This window comes from Brassica napus, chromosome C4 (assembly GCF_020379485.1).
Source record: "Brassica napus cultivar Da-Ae chromosome C4, Da-Ae, whole genome shotgun sequence".
Classification (NCBI taxonomy): Eukaryota; Viridiplantae; Streptophyta; class Magnoliopsida; order Brassicales; family Brassicaceae; genus Brassica; species Brassica napus.
In genome coordinates this window covers 13245137-13265751 of record NC_063447.1, presented here as the reverse complement: position 1 = coordinate 13265751, position 20615 = coordinate 13245137, and the positions used below count along the sequence as shown (strand labels likewise).

Below are 20615 nucleotides of genomic sequence, written 5' to 3'. Positions count from 1 at the left end.
AGGTTTTTCAGATCTGGAAGACTTCTGGGACGACTTACCTGTTAGTCGTCTGGAAGTCGTCTGGAAGTCGTCTGGACTTCTTGGAAGTCTTCTGACAAAGTCGTCTGGACTTCCTGTAAAGTCGTCTGGACTTCTTGTAAAGTCGTCTGGAAGTCGTCTGAACTTCCTAAAAGTCTTCTGACAAAGTCGCCTGAACTTCCTGGAAGTCGTCAGGACTTCTTAGAAGTCGTCTGGGCTTCTTAAAAGTCGTGTGGTCTTGTCTACTCAAGTGGAATCCAAGCTTGTCTTTGTAGAGGAATGATCTATAATAGTTTTGTTTGTGGTATGTTTTGTGAATTGCATGTCTACTCTTTTAGTTGTGAATTTTTTATAAAATCAGTAATAATGTTTTCCAAGATGTATTAAATGTGCTAACAATGTGTTTACACATTTACAAATCAATGAAATAATAGACTTCAGTAGCCTTTTTCTTATCTTTGGATCTCTCATATGCAATAAAAAACTCCAATGGCCTTTTTCTCATCTTAATAAACAAGAATGTTGGTAGCTTTATATTGATACAACATTTTACGAAGCATTTTAACCCTTTTTCCAACTCATAACAATAGTCATCATTATTGTCTATAACAATAATACTTAAGAGATGGAAACAAACAATAGTAACTAGTCAAAGCATATCATATTTTATTATAAGTTTGCGTTGAAAAACTTAGTCAAATTTAGTAAAACTAAGGGAGAGAACATATTTTGTAAATATGAGTTTTACATATCTTGAAGTTACTTATCACTCTTAAAAATACAAGTTATTCAAAAACTAACGTAGAAGACTTAAAAACTAGCGGAGAAGACGCGGACGACTTCAATCTAAGTTGTCCAGACGACTAAACTATACGTCGTCTGGTCAACGCAGATGTTATTTTTGCAATTGACTTTGAAATCTGTTATTTCAGACGACTGAAAAATAAGTCGTCTACTATTGTTTGGCTAAAAAAAACTCCAAAAAAAGCTAGACGACTTACATTTCAGTCGTCATAGGTTAGTTTTGCATTTGACTGGATTATTTCAGAAGTTTGACTTTTCTGGACGACTTACATTTCAGTCGTCTAATGAAAATTAAAATAATAATATTTTTTTTTAAAGTAGACGACTTACAGTTAAGTCGTCATAGGTTAGTTTTGCAATTGAAAAAAAAACTTCAAGATTTAATTATATACAGACGACTAATAATTCAGTCATTCACGAGACGACTGAAATGTAAGTCGTCCAGGATTTACGAGGTTTGACCAGAATCTCGGAAAAAAATCCTGGACGACTTACAAGTATGTCGTCTCGTGGACGACTGAATTATAAGTCGTCAGTGTATAATTAAATTTTGAAGTTTTTTTGTTTCAATTGCAAAACTAACCTATGACGACTTAACTGTAAGTCGTCTACTTTTTAAAAAATATTATTATTTTAATTTTCGCCAGACGACTGAAATGTAAGTCGTCTGGGGAAGTCAAACTTCTGAAATTATCCAGTCAAATGCAAAACTAACCTATGACGACTGAAATGTAAGTCGTCTAGGTTCTTTGGAAATTTTTTTTAAACAAAACAAAAACAGACGACTTAACTTTCAGTCGTCTCAGGTTACAGATTTCAAAGTCAATTGCAAAAATAACATCTGTGTTGACCAGACGACTTCCAGGTAAGTTGTCTACAGCCAGACGACTTCCCAAGTAAGTCGTCTGACGAACAGATCTAGAAAAAAACTCGATGTCATACCTTAAATTGGTGAGATAAGTTCCTTAGCATACATAAGGCTTCTCCAAGCGCACAGAATCACAAACGAAAGTAACCCACCCAGAATCGTTAGCTTCTATGACTCTATGAACCAAAAAAAATTTAGAATCAAAATCTTGGGTTTTTTTAGCTCATTGTGGAGAGAAAGTGAGAGATATGTTGTGTTTAGTTCACAAGAATGGAAAAAGAAGAAGGGTAAATAGATTTTGGGAGCATTAAGAGCTTCAAATTGGTTGTTCATGGTGGTTGTGGTATTGATGACAATGGCAATCTTGTAATTACTTGAAGATGATGAGGGTGAGAGAGTAAAAATGTCATTTTCGAAAAAAAAAAGAAAAAAAATTGATGGTATTTTCGTAAATTATATGAACTTGTGGGGTGAATAGGGCAAAACCAATTTTCAAAAAAAAAGGAGGTTAGTTTTGTGTTTGACTTTAAGTTATAGGTCAATTCTGCAAAAAGCCCTAAATATAAAGTATAAGAAAGAGAAATACTCAATATATAGAAAAATAAATAATAAGTAAATATTACAAATATATGAACTATATATACAATAATAAGTAAATGCACAATTTTTAAAATATGGAAAGAGTACATTAAATATTAAACATCTATCTTAAAATGTAAAATATAGATATTAAGTAAATAGAAAGTATAAGAAAAATAAATACACAACTTAAAAACAATGGAAAAAGTATATTAATATTTAAACATCTATCTTAAAATGTAAAATATAGATATTACGCAAATATAAAGTATAAGAAAAGGAAATACACAATTTAAAAAAAATGGAAAAAGTACATTAGTATTTAAAAATCTATCTTAAAATGTAAATCTATCCTAAAATATAAAATTATTAGTAAATAGAAAGTATAAGAAATAGAAATACACAATATAAAGAAAAATAAATAATAAGTAAATATATAATATAAGTAAATACACAATTTAAAAATGGAAAATTACATTAAGATTTAAAAATATATCTTAAAATTTAAAATATAGATATTACGTAAATAGAAAGTATAACAAAAGGAAATATACAATTTAAAGAAAATGAAAAATGTACATTAAGATATAAACATCTATCTTAAAATGTAAAATAGAGATATTAAGTAAATAAAAAGTACAAGAAATGGAAATACATATACAGGAAAATAAATAATAAATAAATAATGTAAATATATAATATATGAATTATGTATATAATAATAAGTAAATACACAATTTTAAAAAAAAAATGGAAAAAGTTCATTACGCATTAAACATCTATCTTAAAATGTAAAATATATAACATAAGTAAATACACAATTTAAAAAAATGGAAAAAGTACATTAAGATTTAAATATCTATTTGAAAATATAAAATATAGATATTACGTAAATAAAAAATATAAGAAATGGAAATAAACATTTTAAAAAATGGAAAAAGTACATTAAGATTTAAACATCTATCTTAAAATGTACATCTATCTTAAAATGGTAGTAAATTATATAAAAATGGAAATACCACTTTGAACAAAAAAAAAATAAAAATATATAGTTTTACATCAAGAAAGTCCCTATAAAATTCATTATTCCATCAACATCAACCTCACACTATCAAGGAAAACTTCAAAGCACTCGAGCAAAAAAATGGTTCCACCATCAACTCTTGCCGTCCCAAAAACCTTTAATGACCTTGAAGGAGATTTTTTATAACAACGAACTTTTTGTTAGGTGGATTCATTGTTGGGAAACCCACAACTTCCAAAAGCCAAACTTATTCATGGGAATTGAATTGATTTTCATAAACTCAAAGGCATTCTTACAAATTTAAATTAATCTAATCCATAATTTTATTGTTATTATTCATACTAACTCTTTCATGATCAAACCATTACAGTTAATAACCATTCAAGCGTTTATCCCGAAACACTTCTTTACTCGCCGAATCAGGTATTGGTTCATGTTGGTTTAGTATTGTTTTTGGTTTATTAACCGGTTTAGGATGGTCCTATTGTAAATATAATTTAAGTTGGGTTAGCATATATTATGCTTAAAATAACCTAAATTAAATAATAGTAATATTATGCTTAAAATATAATTTTATAGAGTTTTCAAATATAGTTTACAGAACATTATAGGTGATGAATTTAATTTATTAAATTCGTTTATTACTTAAAACTAAGTTTTTTTAAAAACATACTGAGTTATAAATATCAATGCTGGATTGGTGAGTATAACATGAAGACAAAAATATAGATATTTCATTTTCAAGAGAAGAAATTCAGGTTTTATTCAGTTACTCAATATATAATATCTTAATTTTTTTTTTTAAATATACATAATTTATATATATATATTAATCTTCCAAACTTAAACTATTATATTATATATGAATAATTTTTTTAAATAAAAATAATTTCTGATTTAAAAAAAATAAAAACAACAAATGGTTATTTTCAAATAATGGATGTAATTTACATTATACTATCATTTAACAAGTGTTAGATACGTTTTGATATGTCATTATTTTCTATTTCCAGAAGAAAAAAAATTGTTAAACATCAATATCATCTAGGTTAAGTATACTAACAACACAAATTCAAACATCACAAAAAATATTTACATAAACATTATAATATAATAATTTAATCAAAAAATACAATTCAAAAAAAAAATATTCAAAAGAATAGTTATATACTTAATATTTGAAAATCAAAGATATTTTTGCTAAAATTGTACTTACCTGGCCAAGGAGATCGACCATCTTTTTACGGATCGATCGATTGTTGAGCATGTGGTCGATCCGAAAATACTCTGCAGTTTAATTAAATATATAAAACATTTATTTCAACTCTCAACAGATAGTTTTGCTAAATATGATAACTAGATAGCCAACAAAATTACAAAAAAATATTTTAATAGTAAAAAATATGTTAATTTAACGTGTTAAAATTTAAAAATAAATTTTAACTATGACATGCATCTTAACATTTATATAAATATATATCATAACCTAAATATAAATAATTTAACATCTTAAATTAGAAAAAAATAAAAATCTCGGGCGTAGCCTGGGTTAATCCCTAGTCTTTATATATAAAGTACACTTTGAATCACTCTAAGGAGGTCCACATCAGATGATACGTCATCAATTTGTGCTCTCTGAAAGCGACACGTGTCCCTTTTATTTAAACGCTCCGTTTCATTTATTTGTCAGATTTTTTCAGTTTGGGCTTTTGTTTCTTATCGTTGTCATTGTTTTGCTTTGTAAAGCCCATGTACAAAGATTAGGTCACCTGCCCGAAACACGTCTTTTTGCATTCTTTATTTTTTTTTCCTCAGTTGTTGTGATATCCCCAGTCTAGGGTTTCGGTCGAGATACGATATCCAGCAATTTACCTGGTTCGATCGAGTTATAAAATCCCGTCTTCTTCTCCGCTGTTGTGCGATATCTTAACCCAGTCAAGGGTTTCGATCAAGTTGCTTCATCTTCTTACTACGGATCAAGCAATCTACTGGTTACAGATGCATCATCTTAAAGTCCTTATTAAATCCATCATCCACGATTTACAATCAGTGTGAGGTTCTCTCTTGCAAGGCGGTGGAGATTCGAGTATAAAAAGGTTAACATCTCTACTCTCAAAATCATCCTACCAATCTATTCAAACAGGGAAATCAACTTATTTTCTGAGAAATGGTTAACTCACAACCTTTTCTTTCCGATTTGAACACCAGTAGAGGTTCTCCCACTATTGAGGTCAGGACATACCTCTCAATTGCCAAGCTCCTCTTTCCTGCTCGACGATTTGAAAGTCGGCCATTGTAATATTGGTCACGGTTATCATCTTCTGAGAGATTTAGGGTTTTGTTATGTGTTGTGCAGATGATCTTTATCCTCCACTACAGGAAATTTGGTTAGTAATAGCGGACGAAAAGCGCTATCATTTTGGTTTAATAGCGTTTCCTTGGACGCTCTGACATCACCCGTTATAAAAAGTCCAACCCTTTTAATAGCGATTTTCCTCTGTGCTATTACTAAGTGTATAACAATAGCGCTTTTGTGTTCGCAATTGTTAGTATTTATAATAACGTTTAATAAATGTTATTAGAACCAAATAATTTGATTTTTCCTAGTAGCAAAGATAGCAAATGTTTCGTGTTATTAATTAGTTTTATAATTATCCCAAAATTAATTAATAATAATTATTGAATTGATTTTTAAATAATTAATTCGAAAATATGAAATAAAAACATTATAAATTATTAAAATTCCAAAAATCAATATAATTATTCAAATCCCATAACACAACATTATCACATTCATACAAACCATCAAACAAGCATACAACATATCATCAATCTACCACTAATAAACCTTCACAATCATCCCTAACATATACACTATCATCATCCATATCATCACCCATATCATCAACTTCTTGGACAGGTAAAGGAGCACCACCTAAATCCTCTTCTGTTTCCAACTCATGATAACCTCTAGGTGGTGCTCTCATAACAACATACCAATTTGAAGCATCATCCTCCCTAGAGTAGAAAACCTGTTTCGCTTGAGAAGGTAGAATGAATGGATCTTTCAAATAGGCTGCTTGGTTCATATGAAGGTTAACAAGAGTGAAGCCATCTTCTTCCTTCACACCATTCGTTGTGTTTGCCCAGTTGCATCTAAAGAGTGGCACTTTGAACATGTGATAGTCGATGACCAAAATCTCCTTTATCACTCCATAGTATGTAATCATATCCGCGACCTGTCTCATATCTCTTGCACTTGATCTACACATGCTAAAGGCTTCATAAGTTACTCCATTGTTTTGTGTCTTCAGCTTGACCGCATCAGTATGAAACCGTTGGCCATTGATGATGAATCCTTTATGTGCTAAAGCAACATTTCTTGGTCCAAATGCCAACCACCTTATCTCCTTAGAATGACTATCTTTTGAGTCTAAATGAATCTGCCGCAGGAAATCAGAGGATTATCATCAAGCCGAGGTACTTAAATTATAATCAAAACATGATAATATGTACCACGAAACCAATCATCAATCTACAAGCTAACCAGTCATAAAAATACTAAAAATCCAGACAGTTTCATCAAGCTATAAGCTACTCAGACATCAATTCGTTAAAATATGGACATGTTCTTCAAGATACAAACCAGGCATCATGATACAAGCTAACTAGTCATCACCACACAAGCTAACCAGTCATCACCAAACAAGCTAACCAGTATTTACAATAATAATCAAGAAAAGAATTTGGAGTTTGTAACCTTATTTTTAAGCCATTCTGTAAAGTGTTCAGTATGGTTTTTCCATAACAAAGTTTCATTTTTAGCCAATCGAGCATCCTTAGCTTGCAACTCTTCCAAATGCATCCTGATTTTAAATTAAACAACAGTATATGAAAATGAAATTATGAGTAAAACAAGTAGAAGAAACATAGAGAATTACTTACTCAAGAAAGGGATCCAAAGATGCCATGTTCATTAGCACATATCGATGTGCAATGTCTCTATCTTTATCTGACAGGGTAACCTCTATACCCTTCTGCAGAGGTCGGCCTTCAACCACCATTCTATCAGCCTCAACATCTTCATTACGATTAACTGCTTCTTGAACTGGTACTGATTCTTTAAGGAACTCTAAACAAAATGCAACACATTCTCCAGCTAAATACGCCTCAGCCATACATGCTTCTGGCCTTGCATAATTCTTAACAAAAGCCTTTAGTGTTTTCATGTACCTATAACTCAGGAAATATGAATATTAGTCAAACATCATTGTGGGAAGTGGATATATTGAAGAGAGATGTTGATCAAACCTTTCGAAGGGATACATCCATCGGAAGTGAACTGGTCCTCCCAACCGTGCCTCTCTTGATAAATGTAGTGGAAGGTGAAACATGATATCAAAAAGGGCTGGAGGGAAGAAGCGCTCCAGCTGACACATTGTCTCCACAAACTCTGTCTCCATGGATATAAGTTTCTCTGGGTCAATGATGCGCTGACACAACCTGTTGAAGTAACTGCATAATCTATTTATGGCTATCCTAGGACCCCTATGTAACAACCCTCTTAATGCAGCTGGTAACAAGTTCTGTACTAAGACATGATGATCATGCGACTTTAAACTACCAATATTTGGAGGGTTAACTGAAACACTATTCGCAATATTACCACAATAACCATCAGGGCCTCTAAACTTAGCTAACCTTTGGCAGAAAATGGTCTTCTCTCTCTTCGATAACCAGTAGGCAGCAGGAGGTAAGTATGTTTTCTTTCCCCTCACCTCTGTGTGCAAGTGCTTTCTGATTCCAATATCTTCTAAGTCTTTTCTTGCTTTCAACCCATCTTTTGACTTCGCACTTTGCATCAACAGAGACAATATAGCATCGGACACATTCTTTTCTACGTGCATAACATCAATATTGTGACGAACAGGCAACTCCTAACACATTAAACAAGAAACTGTTAGACATATTGATCTCTTCTTCCAGTAATCAGATAATATAGGTCAGTTACTATAGTTTACCTTCCAGTAAGGTAGATCAAAGAATATTGATCTCTTCTTCCACCGCCATAGTTCATTTGATTCTTCACACTCTTCTTCTTGTAACCTCTCATCATCTTCCAACTCTAGTCTTTTCCTTTTTTTTTCCTTCTCTAGAGGTCTACCAAAATCATTCGTAAAGCTTGTAGTGTCTCATATATCTCAGCGCCTGTTTGTATCCTATTAGCATTCCCTTCCTCCACAGTGTTGTCAAACCAAGCTTTTTTATATCTGTAACGATGGCCAGGCGGTAGTCTCCTTCTGTTACTCATGTAGACAAACTTGCGGCTAAACTTAAGCCACCTTGCAGGTGTATCCTTTCCACATACATTGCAGGCTTGTTTCCCCTTTACTTTACATCCAGACAGTGTTCCTAAGGCTGGATAGTCACTGATACTCCAAAGCAGCAAGGCTCTGAGATTAAAGTTCTCCTTCGCAAATGAGTCATACACTTCAATACCCTCAGCCCACAAATCCTTTAGATCGTCTATCAGTGGTGCTAGGTAAACATCAATGTTGTTACCAGGAGCAGTAGGACCAGGGATCAACAAAGTCAGCATTATATTCTCAGCCTTCATACACATGGTTGGAGGCGTGTTATAGTTCACTAACAACACTGGCCATGTGCTGTGATTGGTGCTTTGCATGGAGAAAGGGTTCATCCCATCTGTAGAAATCCCAAGTCGAAGATTCCGTGGATCAGCAGCAAAGTCTGGCCATTTAGCATTCACTTGTGCCCAAGAGATAGAATCAACAGGGTGCCGCATTGTACCATCTTCAGTGGCATTGGTATAGTGCCAACGCAGATCTTCAGCCATCCTTTGTGATCTAAACATCCTCCTAAACCTGTCCTTGATTGGAAAATATCTAAGGACCTTTGCCGGAATCCCCACCTTTAACTCATTACTGTGCTTATCCATTTCCCATCTTGAAACTTTGCATCTTGGACAGCTTTCTAGGTTCTCATACTCCTTCCTATACAATATGCAATCATTCTTGCAAGCATGAATACTGTCGTAGCCGAACCCAAAGATCTTCAGAAATTTTTTGATTGCAGCTAAACTCTTGGGAAGAACATTGTCTTCAGGTAGCAAATCCTCAAGTAAAACCAACAGCTGATCAAAGTAGTTCTCCGACACACCACTTTTAACCTTGAATCTGTAAAGTCCCATGATAGCTGAAACCTTTGTGTGCTTGAGACAATCCGAGTATAATGGCGTTTGAGCGTCTCTGAGCTTTTTCTTAAACTCAATTTCCTCTGGTGCTTCATCGTCTTCGTTGTCAGTTGTCGGGTTTGGACCACCTTCGTCCATGGAGAATATTGTCTTAAACAAATCAAACGCCTCTGTTTCATATTGAAGAACACTGTCTTCTGCAGAATCTCTTTTTTCTCCATGAATACTCCAACGAGAACTCTTATACTTCTTATCCATACCCCTAATCACCAAATGCTCCACAATTTTATCCAGTGACTGATGGCTCAGATTGCGGCAGTCTCTACAAGGGCATAGCATTTCAGACAGACTTCCCAATCTTTTTGCGGACGAATTCACAAAATTAGTTGCTCCTTCTGAATACTCGTGGCTATTCCTACAAGAATCAGACAAAAGAAGTTAGCTTTATTTCAATCGGCGAGTAGAAATGAGATCGAGGGATTTTAGGTTATACCTTGGAAGCCAAATCCACGACTTATCCATTTGCTTACTTTCAATCGGCGAATACAGGAACAGCTGGTTTGATTTTAGCTCGAGAGATACATGTGCTTTCTTTAGGGTTTTTTCGATTTTAGATCGCGAGACAGAAAGGAGTTTCGACAGAAAGAGAGATGTTGTGTTCTGAAATTTTCCGAGTGCAAACAGAGACAGAAAAAAATGAACGGTTGTGATCAAAGATTTGGAGAGAAATCGGACGGTCTATGATTAATCCGAGTGCAATCTTAGTAGTTGCTCCTCATTGGCTCAAAAAATAAAAAGAATGGCTAAGATTGAAGTTGGGAAGACACATCCATCGGCATATGGTTTGCCACGTCTGCAATCTTGGAGGTTACTCCTTATTGGCTCAAGGTATTAATTTCGTTTGAAATCTGGAAATTAATATATAAATATGATTTTGAAGCAAAAAAAAATTAAATTAAATCTTAAAAATCAAATATTCAGTTTTCCAATTTTACAAAAAAAAATTGTATGAATATAAATTTTTTATGTGAGCTTTTATAAGATTGATCAATCTAGCTCATATGTTCATAAACACTACTACTTATTTGTATGTACAAAGGCTTAGGGTATAGGGTTTGAACAAATGAGTGTTTATAAAATTTATAACTAATCAGTTTTGTGAAATTAAGATTACAATATCCTTTTAAGAATGAACAAAATTGTGAAATCAAGTACAATTAGGGTATAGGGTATAGGTTTGTACTTTAGGGTTTAGGGATTTCACTTTAGGGTATAGGATTTTAATTTTTGGTCTTCCCGTCTGTGGATTTAATTTTTAAAGCTTATGGTTTAATGTAAAATTATGCACTTAAGGGTATAGGGGTTAACAAGCTAAACATTTTCACACATAACCTTATATCATAATATAACACATAATTTTTGTTTTTTTGTCTGCTAACTGTTACATAATATCATACATGATTTCAACCGAGTAAAAAAGTACCTAAACATTCGATCACACACTAGAAATACATAGCCGATGAGAACCAACTTGAAAAATGTTTCAGACGACAATTTTAGACAAACTTGATTTTGTCATTTGGCCATGCCACAACCGAACCCATTGCATCAGATATGTATTCAATCTCTGAATTTGGCCTCCAGACTTTTGCATCACCGATCTTAGCCACATCAATCCACACCTTGCTTGCATTTGGACCTAGGGGTACAAAGTGGCACAACTCATTCGGATCCGTTGAAGCTACCCTTCCTTCAGCTACCTTACGTCCAGAGTTGTTGCAATCCAAGAGAGTGCACTTCTGCTTCGGACTTCTGGTCGAACTAGTGCTGCCTGGACTCTACAACTCAAACAAGATGACAGAAGCAAGTTCCAACATCAATCAAGGACGCAACATCAATCATCAGGCAAATAAAAAAATTTAACTTCATGTCAATTACATACCACTGCTTTTTTCTTGGCTGGCTTCGAAGGTGATGCTATTTTCTTCCCTGCACATTTAGTTGGTGTTACTTCTGTAGCAGGTGTAGGCATGACTTCAACCTTTAGGACTGGCCATGCTATTTTCTCGCTAAGTGCATCACCAATCAAGAACATATCAGCGGTTGGCCTCCACAAATATGCTTGATCATTGAACACCTTCACTACTTCGACACTAACAGCATTGGGACCCAGAGGTATGTTGTTAACCATGTCTTTGGATTTTGAAGAGCACACGAGACCTTCAGCAATGACCTCGTCCTCATCATTGGTCCAATCATATATCTTGCATCTTCGATATTCACCTTCCTTGCTTTGCTAAAACAAGATTTGAAATTAGAAATTTTAGTAATGATTAGAGATGACTCAATTGTTGTAAGAAGAAAACAAGATTTGAAAATTTACCATAGATAAATCTTCAGAACAGTTTGGATCCTTATCCAAAATCACTTTATCCATTGGCCAAGATATCTTGTATCCCACAGCTTCATCAAGAGTTAACACATCCGTAGTAGGCCTCCAGAGTGAAGCTGATGCGCTTAGTGCATACTTAACTACGATAGCCACTGCATTAGGACCAATTGGTATACGACCAATTTTGTACTTCGGTTCAGCAGAGCAGAATTCTCCTTCACCAACAACAACATCCTCTGATTCAATCCAATCCAGTATTTGTACTCTGACTCCTTCTTTGAATCCACCACTACTCTCAGATGTTTCAGCATCAACATTACTTTTCTGAGAAAAGGCAACGGAAATCGTAAATGTCTTAAAACTAATTGACCAAAGGTAATGAAAAGGATTACCTTCTTCTCAGCTAATTCTCGCACCATCCCCTTTAACTCTTCAATCTCACTTTTCATTTCTGCAATCTTAGCGTCTCTAAATTGCAGATATGCTAGCTTATTAGCTGTAATCCCTCTACCAAAGCCCCTTACTCGTCCAGGTTTGTCTTTTCCCAAAACCTTGCTCACAGCATCTTCCCTTATGTTATCAGCAGCTGATGTGGAGTCCATCCGACTGTCAAGTGACTGTATTTGTTCCTGATACAATCATTTAAACACAAAATCATTCATTGCCATAGTCTATTAACTATACACAATATACAACTTCCATAATGCTTACAATAGTCTCAGCAAACTGGGGCTTCACAGGTCTGCCATCAGCATGAGTGTGTCCCGCAATCCAAACCTTGGATCTACTCACCTTACTTGGGTCTTTACTCTTTTTTTTCTATATGAAAACAAACATATCTCACTACCATTTTAATCTAACAAGCTGATCTACAATATGTAGATGTTTGACTACTCTTTTACCATATCATCAGCTAAACGAAGCATTCCTTTGCGGCTGGTGGTGTGAGGAATCTGATTTCTTCTCATCGCTCTGTACTTGTTACTCGTTTCCTACAATATAAATATGACATTGATTATATCCATCAGACATGACCTTTAAGGATGAAACTTACTTAGTTGTAGATAACTCACTGTGAAAGATTTGGTAGTCTTACTCTTAACCCAAGTGTTCCACAGTTGAAGGGATGGGATGTTGCTCGGTTTTAAAGCTATTCTCTCAGCTGCAGTCTTCGCCACACGTACTTGTGACACCAGCCTTGACTTCCCAGCCCTCCACACATTTCCCAGCTGCTTGAAAATAACAGCTTTCTGCCACTCTTCTTGCAAGTTAAACCTCCCCTGCATCACAATAATCAAGTTAAACATGTTTATAATTTCATCTTGCGGTTAAACAAAACATACTAATATATATACAAACCTGAATTTCTTCCCACATTGTTGCTTTAGTCGCTGCATCAAGTTTTCTCCAATCGGCAAGTGTAACCGGAACATGTTCCCTCACAAGAGGACCAAGAAACGACGATAGGGTTACTGAACCAGGTCCAACATGCTCACCAATGTCATTGAATGTGACCATAATCTTATCATTGGGATTTTCAGCCACTCTACGCAACTTTGTAGGTCCTCTTTTATTTTTTTTTGAAACTTCCTCCCCTGCTAGCTCAACTCCTTCAGTACTAGGAATCTCATCATCTTGCGCAGTGCCATCTTCTTCCATATCGCGAGCTTCTTCTTCGCAAGCTTCCTCTTCGTTCCCTTTCTCATTAAGAACTCCATCATCTTCCATATTGGCCGGTTCTTCTTCATTCTCTTTCCCATTGAGATCTCCATCTTCTTCATTCTCTTTCCCATTGACATCGCCATCTTCTTCATCCTCTTTCCCATTGACATCCTCTTCATCGTCTTTATCTTCTTCAGACATTGACTTCTCAGCCTGATCATCTTCTACTTCATCATCCTGAGCAGGTGTTACATCTTGTACTTCATCATCCTTAGGAGGTGTAACATCTTCTACCTCATCATCCTTAGAGGTGTTACATCTTCTATGTAATCATCTTCAGCAGCCACTTTCTTGATTCTACTACTTCTTCTCGTTGGCGTTAAAACTAAATTCTTTTTAGGGGAAGCCGTTTTCTTTGCTGTTCTTTTCTTCACTTTTAGTTGCGGTGCCTTGTCCTCTTGATCTACTACCTCCAAGCCTTGATTACGTTTACTCCGACGAGAACCAACTTGTCCTCTTGTCTTTGCCATTTCTGAAACTGATAAACAAATCCAAAATCAAATCAAGCCATTCGATCAAAAAATCTAAACCCAAAATCAAATCGAAACCTTCAATCATATTCAAAATCAAACTGAAACCCACAATCATATTCAAAACCTAATCGAAACCCACAATCATATTCAAAACCTAATCGAAACCTAATCGAAACCCACAATCAAAATCGAATCATGTGTTAACGCGGACATGCATGTGAAAAGAGATTTGAATCAAAGAGAAACCCAAAATCAAAGAGATTCGACTCGAGAGAACCAGTCTCTATTCTAAACTCAGAATCAAATCGAAACTCATACCAATTGAAGCTTCGACTCGAGAGAACTCTGAAGAACTTCGATGAGTCGGTTTTGATTTTGAAGAATGTGAAGAGAGTGAAGTGAAGAGAATGAAGTCTCGGTTTCGATTAATACTTAAGTTATTTTTAATATATTTTTTCATATACGATAGCATTTAGTTTTTGATTTGCAATGGTAAGGCGCCTCCACTTACCAAATTAACGCGGCTGAATTATTTTATTTTCCCGCGACTACAAAGATAGCTTATACATTTCAAAAACGCTATTATAAAGGCCCGTGTTTATATACAATAGCAGAGAAGCAAAAAACGCTATGCTACGACGCTATTAATACCCACATTTCCTGTAGTGCTCTATTGGCAAAGCCTGGAAAGGTCATGGATTTATTTATTCCAATAGATTGAAGGTTAGTGGAAACTTAGTCTCATGTCTTTGTAATTGACTCAGTTACTGTTTTTCTTCTTTGATGCGTGTTGTTTGTCGTATTACTGGTGACTCGGGTGGTTTTTCTTTTGTTTTCTTTGAGTATACGAAGTTCACAAAGCAGTGGAAAGTATTGATGGTTTATGCACTTGGTGATTGGATTTGACATGAAAGCTTTGGTCATTCTTTTTGGAAGAGTTGTTTTAAGCTTTTAGTTTTAAGTTCCAATTTTTGATTCTTACACTTCAACCAATTTTAATGTTACACATATGTATGCAAGGCATAGATTAGTCTTAAGAAAAACTTTGATCCTGAAATTTAGGGTTTGTGTACAGATGAGCATGAATTTATATGGCGGGAAATTCCATTGTTGGTCATTTCTCTTTGCAAAACTTGCTCTGTTTCTCACATTGGTTTTGTTGGTTTTCTCAGGCTGTATATGCAAAACTTCCTCTGTTTCTCTTTGCAAGCTAACTATGGAATGACCCGAGAGAGAAAAACACGGAGCATCAAGGATCAGATTTGATGTGGAGAGGAAATGAGATTATGCGCAAGAATTCTGTTCTCCTTCTCACCAACTCATTAGCACGAATCTTAGCAGCTATTTCATGTATGTTAAACAAAAACATCCACATTTCAAGTGTAATTAAATGGTTATCTTTTATATATATCGATATTCTACAATAACTTATAAACATTATTCAGCTTAATTAATATGCACTTACATTTCATGTCTTCTCTTAATAACAAGGCATACTAATATTGAAAATACAATCTCTATATATAAAGACCCTATAGTATATTAGCGAATGTACATATAAAATGTATAATATTATATGGTGAATGCAAAATTGAATTTACTAATTTGATATACATATACTGAGCAATTAACATATGAATAATGTTTTAGCAAAAAAAAAACATAGGAATAATAATTTGCTTTACACATTTACATCAATTTATTTTTTAATATTCATGATTTCACGATAAATAGTGCTCCTAACTTCTTCTTTTTTTTCATACAACAGCGCAAACATATTATTATATATTACTCCTACTTAGCTATTTGAATAAACAAATACTTTGATATTTGAAAATTTTGAACGATTCCCTTTAAACACTAAACGGTTTTATTTCAAAGTATTAATACACCAATGCAAAAATATATTTTGCAAGATAATTACACGCATCTGCAGCATAAGCTCTTTATTACATACGAGCATGGATTCTATAAAAAAACTTCCATGCAATATTATCATTTAATTTAAATTTATTGTTAATTCATAACGCAAGTTTCCACAGTATTTATAACTTCTAAATTAATAGTAAAATCTATCTAATAAATTCTAAACTTATTTAATAACGATAGACCGTATTCAATTTAAATAGTGGTAATGAAGTTGAAGTATGACTTTCATTAGAAAAAACTATCACATTTTAATTAAAACATACACAGACCAAGCTACTCACACTAGCAAGAGGTTGTTTTGGCTTAGATAATATAAGTTTTTCCTTAACATATTTCTCTAGCATGATCATTGGATAATTATATGCGGACATCATTAATCTTATTATATTATATTGTTCGTCATAGAATAATAAAAGTTACTTTCATTTTAATTCAGTCCAAAAATATTTATTAAAATAAAAGCATGATCTCCAAATTTTATTTATTGATTTTTGTTTATAATATCGTTTTCAATTTACAAATTTTTTTTTAAAAATGCTTCATAAAATTAATGTAAATTCATATAAAATAATTTTTTCTAACTTCCCGCCCGTAGGACGGGCCAACCCTAGTAAATATATAAAGTTGGCTTTTTTCCTTCTTCTTACAAGTGACAGGGGACTTTTGCGACACGTGTCATCCATGTATTTGTTTTTACATTTTAGGTCATTCTTCTTTTAAATTATTATAATTTGGTGTAGTATTTTCTAATCGTGAACTATCTAATCATTTTCGCACTAACTATTGTCGTATGAAGTTTGATTATCTATTTTATTGTTCACTAAAATTCAAGATGAATAAAGAAATAAATAAAATAATAGAAATATATTTTACCTATTTAATTTATTCACAACTAAAAATAACATAATTTTTTTTACTTTTATTATTTTTACCATTTTCTATTATTTAATTTACAAATTATATATTTATTTAACTATTAAAAATATAAAATGACCAAACTAATAAGAAAAAATTAGAGTGCAATACATAATCTAAACATAAAACTTCCACAGTCAGAGAGAAAAAAAATAATATCATAGTAACACTAACTCAATCAAGGTTTGGAGCTGAAAAAAGATAAACAAAAAAAGACTAATCAATCTTATCTTACCATAGAATGTCTTGGCTAGAACAAGTAGATGTCAGAAAAAAAGGCAAAAATATAAAATATGAGACAAAGTAATCTCTGGAAAACAAAGGATCGCGATCAAGCACCAGCGCAAAAAAAAAACCAAAAAACGGGTTAGAGAAAGAATAATCATCGGAAGAACAAAGTCACCACGAAACAAAAAGACACATGTCTAAAGTACCGGAAGCACAACCACCAGCTAAGATATAAGAAGCACCTCATAGACTAAACAAGCACATACAAGGTGCTCATGCCAGCGAAGAACCACAAAACTCTGAATAGAAGAAACCAAAGCTCCAAAAGAGGAACTCCGCAGACCTACACCAATGGATGCATGAGAAGAAGATAAACAACCCGAGTGAGAGAGAATGGAAGCCAACCACCGAAAAACCAATGCTTAAGCTTGAGACCATAAACAACCTTCCAAGCGTACAAAGCATACACGAAGAAAAACACTATCCAAACCTTGAGTAGCAAATATGGCGAAAGGAAAAGCCACAAGAGATCAGCGATGAAAAATGTAACGGGATCGATGAGAGAACAAAGAGATAAAAGAGACAAAATGAAATCAACAAACCGTGGAGCCATCCTCAAGCTATGAAAAAGAGCCTAGAAGTCAGATCACCAAAAACCAGATCTTGAAAACCAAGATGAGCAGAGACTATTGACGGCAAACCAGCGACGAGGAAAACAACATCAATGACAACTAAACTATGACCCAACCCAACGAGATGTAGTTTCTAACCTTAGCCAAAACCTAAGGAAAAAGAGAACCAATATTGACCGAAATAACATACAACGCTGTAAGAAACAACCGCACAACATAGAACTAATATGCATGATCTATAACAAATACCATATAATCTGAGAGAAATAGAAGGTGAGGAAAAATAAGAGCACGGAGGTGAGTCTTTTCCAGCGATGGTGAGAAGCACTGCACACCGTAGAGGTAAACGAAATACTTAGATGGTGATGGGTCAAGGTCAAAAGATGGGAGATAGTGCAAAAACACCTAAAAAGAGTTATGTGAAAAATGTGAAAAATTAAAATACAATTTTGACGCCGTTAATCATAGAATCAACAAATGTCTAAAGACAAAGTTATTGAAATTCAATATGTTTTACATCAGAAACTCACTTCACCACTAACAAGTAGTATTATACATACAACAACACATTATTAAAAATACAAACACATAACATATTAACTTATTACCTACTACTACATAACATAATAAAACATCAAATAATGCTATTCACAAATAAATATTAATCACATAATCACATTATCAGAAAATCATATTTAAAAACAATAAAACAATATTCCACGCGAAAACGCGGACTGATGATTTTCGAAATAAAAATAATCTTATGTATACTTTTACTGCTTTTGAATATATTTGTATTGATGACAAGAAAAAACAAAAGAAAAAGAATATATTTGTATCAGACTAATTTTAGTGCTATATATTTCGTTTGGCTTTATTTTTATTTTATTTTCAGCTTTATTTGGTGAGCATATCTAGTTAGATTAGTTTCTGTCTTTTTTTTGCCAACTTTGATAGCCCAACCGAAGTGCACAGTCCTATTAATGAAAACGCATCGTACCATCTTAAAGGGATACGTGTCGACACGACAGTTCTCGACTTTATGCACTGGTATCCGACGTGCCGCGTCCAGAAAGGAGAAAACTGTTCGTTATATATAAAAATTGCTATTACGTATTACAAATTTATTTGCAATTTATTATATACTACATGGAGAATAAATGTATGTTGAGGTAACATTTGATTTTAGAGTATCTTTAACGGTTAAGTATCTTCAACACAGTTTCCTGAGTATTTATATTTTTACTTTAACATAACATATTTATCTGATTAAATTTTAGTATTTAAAAACAGTTACACTAATACAAAGAAGACAACTGTAGAACCTAACTCTTATTCCGTACTTAAGCCATCCACATCAGTCATTTTATTAGGAAATATCTCACCAAATAAATTAATTAAAAAAGGAATAGTTGTAAAAAGAGAATGAAAAAGTTGAGAATCATTCGTTTAGGAAGAAGCGTCCAAAAAAAACTGAGATACGTTTACATTGCATGTCCTGCAGTGAAGTGTTTGTTTTCTTCAAAAGCATTTAATTTAAGGGCTTTTTGCAAGATTGACTCAAAACTCAAAGTCAAACCTAAAACTAACCCATGCTTTTCTTAGATTTTTCTTTTTTCCTATTCACCCCACAAGTTCATGATATTCATGAAAATACCATCAATTTTTTATTATTTTTTTCCGAAAATGACATTTTTACTCTCTCACCCTCATCATCTTCAAGTAATTACAAGATTGTCATTGTCATCAATACCCCAACCACCATGAACAACCAATTTGAAGCTCTTAATGCACCTAAAATCGATTTACACTCTCTCTTTCTCACTTGTTATGAACTAAAAACAACATCTCTTTCACTTTGCCTCCATATTCATCCAAAAAACTCAAGCTTTTGATTCAAAATTTTTTATGGTTTATAGAGCCATTCAAGCATACTATTCTTTGTGGGTTACTTTCGTTTGAGATTCTGGGTGGTTGGAGAAGACTTTGTGTGCTAAAGAAGTCATCTCACTAGTTTAAGGTATGAAATTGAAATTTTTTCCAGATCTGTTTGTGTAGAAGACTTATCCGCAAGTAGTCTGGCTGTAGAAGACTTACGGGTAAGTCTTCTGGTCAAACGAACTACTTACTTTTAAGTCATCATCTTTGTTTGGTAAAAAAAAATCTAGAGAATACCCTAGACGACTTACTGATAAGTCGTCTAGGATAAATGGGTTAGTTTTGCATTTGACCGAATTGTGTCAGATATTTGACTTTTCCTGAGACGACTTACCAGTAAGTCGTCTCCGGGAAAACAAAAATTTCAATATTTTATTAAATCTGGACGACTTATCTGTAAGTCGTCTCAGGTTACTTTAATTTGCAATAGGAAAATAAAACCTAAATATTTAACTTTTCCCAGACGACTTACGCGGAAGTCGTCAAGTAAGACGACTTACTTGAAAGTCGTCCAGGATAAGCAAAGTCGTCCAAATTTATTTCCTAGATTATGGTCAAACCTTGCTTATCTCGGACGACTTTCTTGTACGCGTCTGCCTGGACGATTTTCAAGTAAGTCGTCTGGGTAAAGTTAAATATATAAGTTTCTTTTTCGAATTGCAAACTAACCTGAGAAGACTTACAAATAAGTCGTCTAGCTTTAATAAAATATTGAAATTTTTATTTTCCCTGAGACGACTTACTGGTAAGTTATCCAGGAAAAGTCAAACATCTGATATAATTCGGTCAAATGCAAAACTAACCCATTTATCCTAGACGACTTACTGGTATGTCGTCTAGGTTTTTTTTTTTAACAAACAAAGCTGGACGACTTACTTG

The 20615-nt window shown here is 33.6% G+C and overlaps 3 protein-coding genes across 3 annotated transcripts; all 3 read right to left on the bottom strand.

The window, feature by feature from the left end:
- Positions 1-6026: 6026 nt before the first annotated feature.
- LOC106392823 lies at positions 6027-7485 on the bottom strand. Its single transcript, XM_048756121.1, has 2 exons — positions 7054-7485; positions 6027-6736 (listed from the first exon to the last, which is right to left on the bottom strand). The coding sequence occupies exons 1-2, from the start codon at positions 7156-7158 to the stop codon at positions 6122-6124; spliced, it is 720 nt and encodes a 239-aa protein (XP_048612078.1). The 5' UTR covers positions 7159-7485; the 3' UTR covers positions 6027-6121.
- On the bottom strand, positions 7235-10029 carry LOC106384438. Its single transcript, XM_048755487.1, has 4 exons — positions 10001-10029; positions 8458-9922; positions 7605-8230; positions 7235-7526 (listed from the first exon to the last, which is right to left on the bottom strand). Exons 1-4 carry the CDS (start codon positions 10027-10029, stop codon positions 7235-7237), a joined length of 2412 nt encoding a protein of 803 aa, XP_048611444.1.
- A 754-nt stretch (positions 10030-10783) lies between these two features.
- Positions 10784-12503, bottom strand: LOC125585911. The gene is made up of 4 exons (XM_048755631.1): positions 12292-12503; positions 11891-12223; positions 11450-11803; positions 10784-11345 (listed from the first exon to the last, which is right to left on the bottom strand). The coding sequence occupies exons 1-4, from the start codon at positions 12499-12501 to the stop codon at positions 11064-11066; spliced, it is 1179 nt and encodes a 392-aa protein (XP_048611588.1). The 5' UTR covers positions 12502-12503; the 3' UTR covers positions 10784-11063.
- Between the last annotated feature and the right edge of the window lie 8112 nt (positions 12504-20615).

Bases quoted from the DNA above. Each gene is read 5' to 3' on its own strand.
- LOC125585911 (XM_048755631.1), bottom strand. From the start codon at position 12,501: ATGGACTCCACATCAGCTGCTGATAACATAAGGGAAGATGCTGTGAGC. The intron at 12,224-12,291 runs GTAATCCTTTTC...GCCTTTTCTCAG, and splicing joins GAGAATTAGCTGAGAAGAAG to AAAAGTAATGTTGATGCTGA. The intron at 11,804-11,890 runs GTAAATTTTCAA...ATCTTGTTTTAG, and splicing joins GTTCTGAAGATTTATCTATG to CAAAGCAAGGAAGGTGAATA.
- LOC106384438 (XM_048755487.1), bottom strand. From the start codon at position 10,029: ATGGATAAGTCGTGGATTTGGCTTCCAAG. The intron at 9,923-10,000 runs GTATAACCTAAA...TGATTCTTGTAG, and splicing joins TCGTGGATTTGGCTTCCAAG to GAATAGCCACGAGTATTCAG. The intron at 7,527-7,604 runs GTTTGATCAACA...CCTGAGTTATAG, and splicing joins TGGATGTATCCCTTCGAAAG to GTACATGAAAACACTAAAGG.
- LOC106392823 (XM_048756121.1), bottom strand. From the start codon at position 7,158: ATGCATTTGGAAGAGTTGCAAGCTAAGGATGCTCGATTGGCTAAAAAT. The intron at 6,737-7,053 runs GTTACAAACTCC...TTCCTGCGGCAG, and splicing joins CAGAATGGCTTAAAAATAAG to ATTCATTTAGACTCAAAAGA.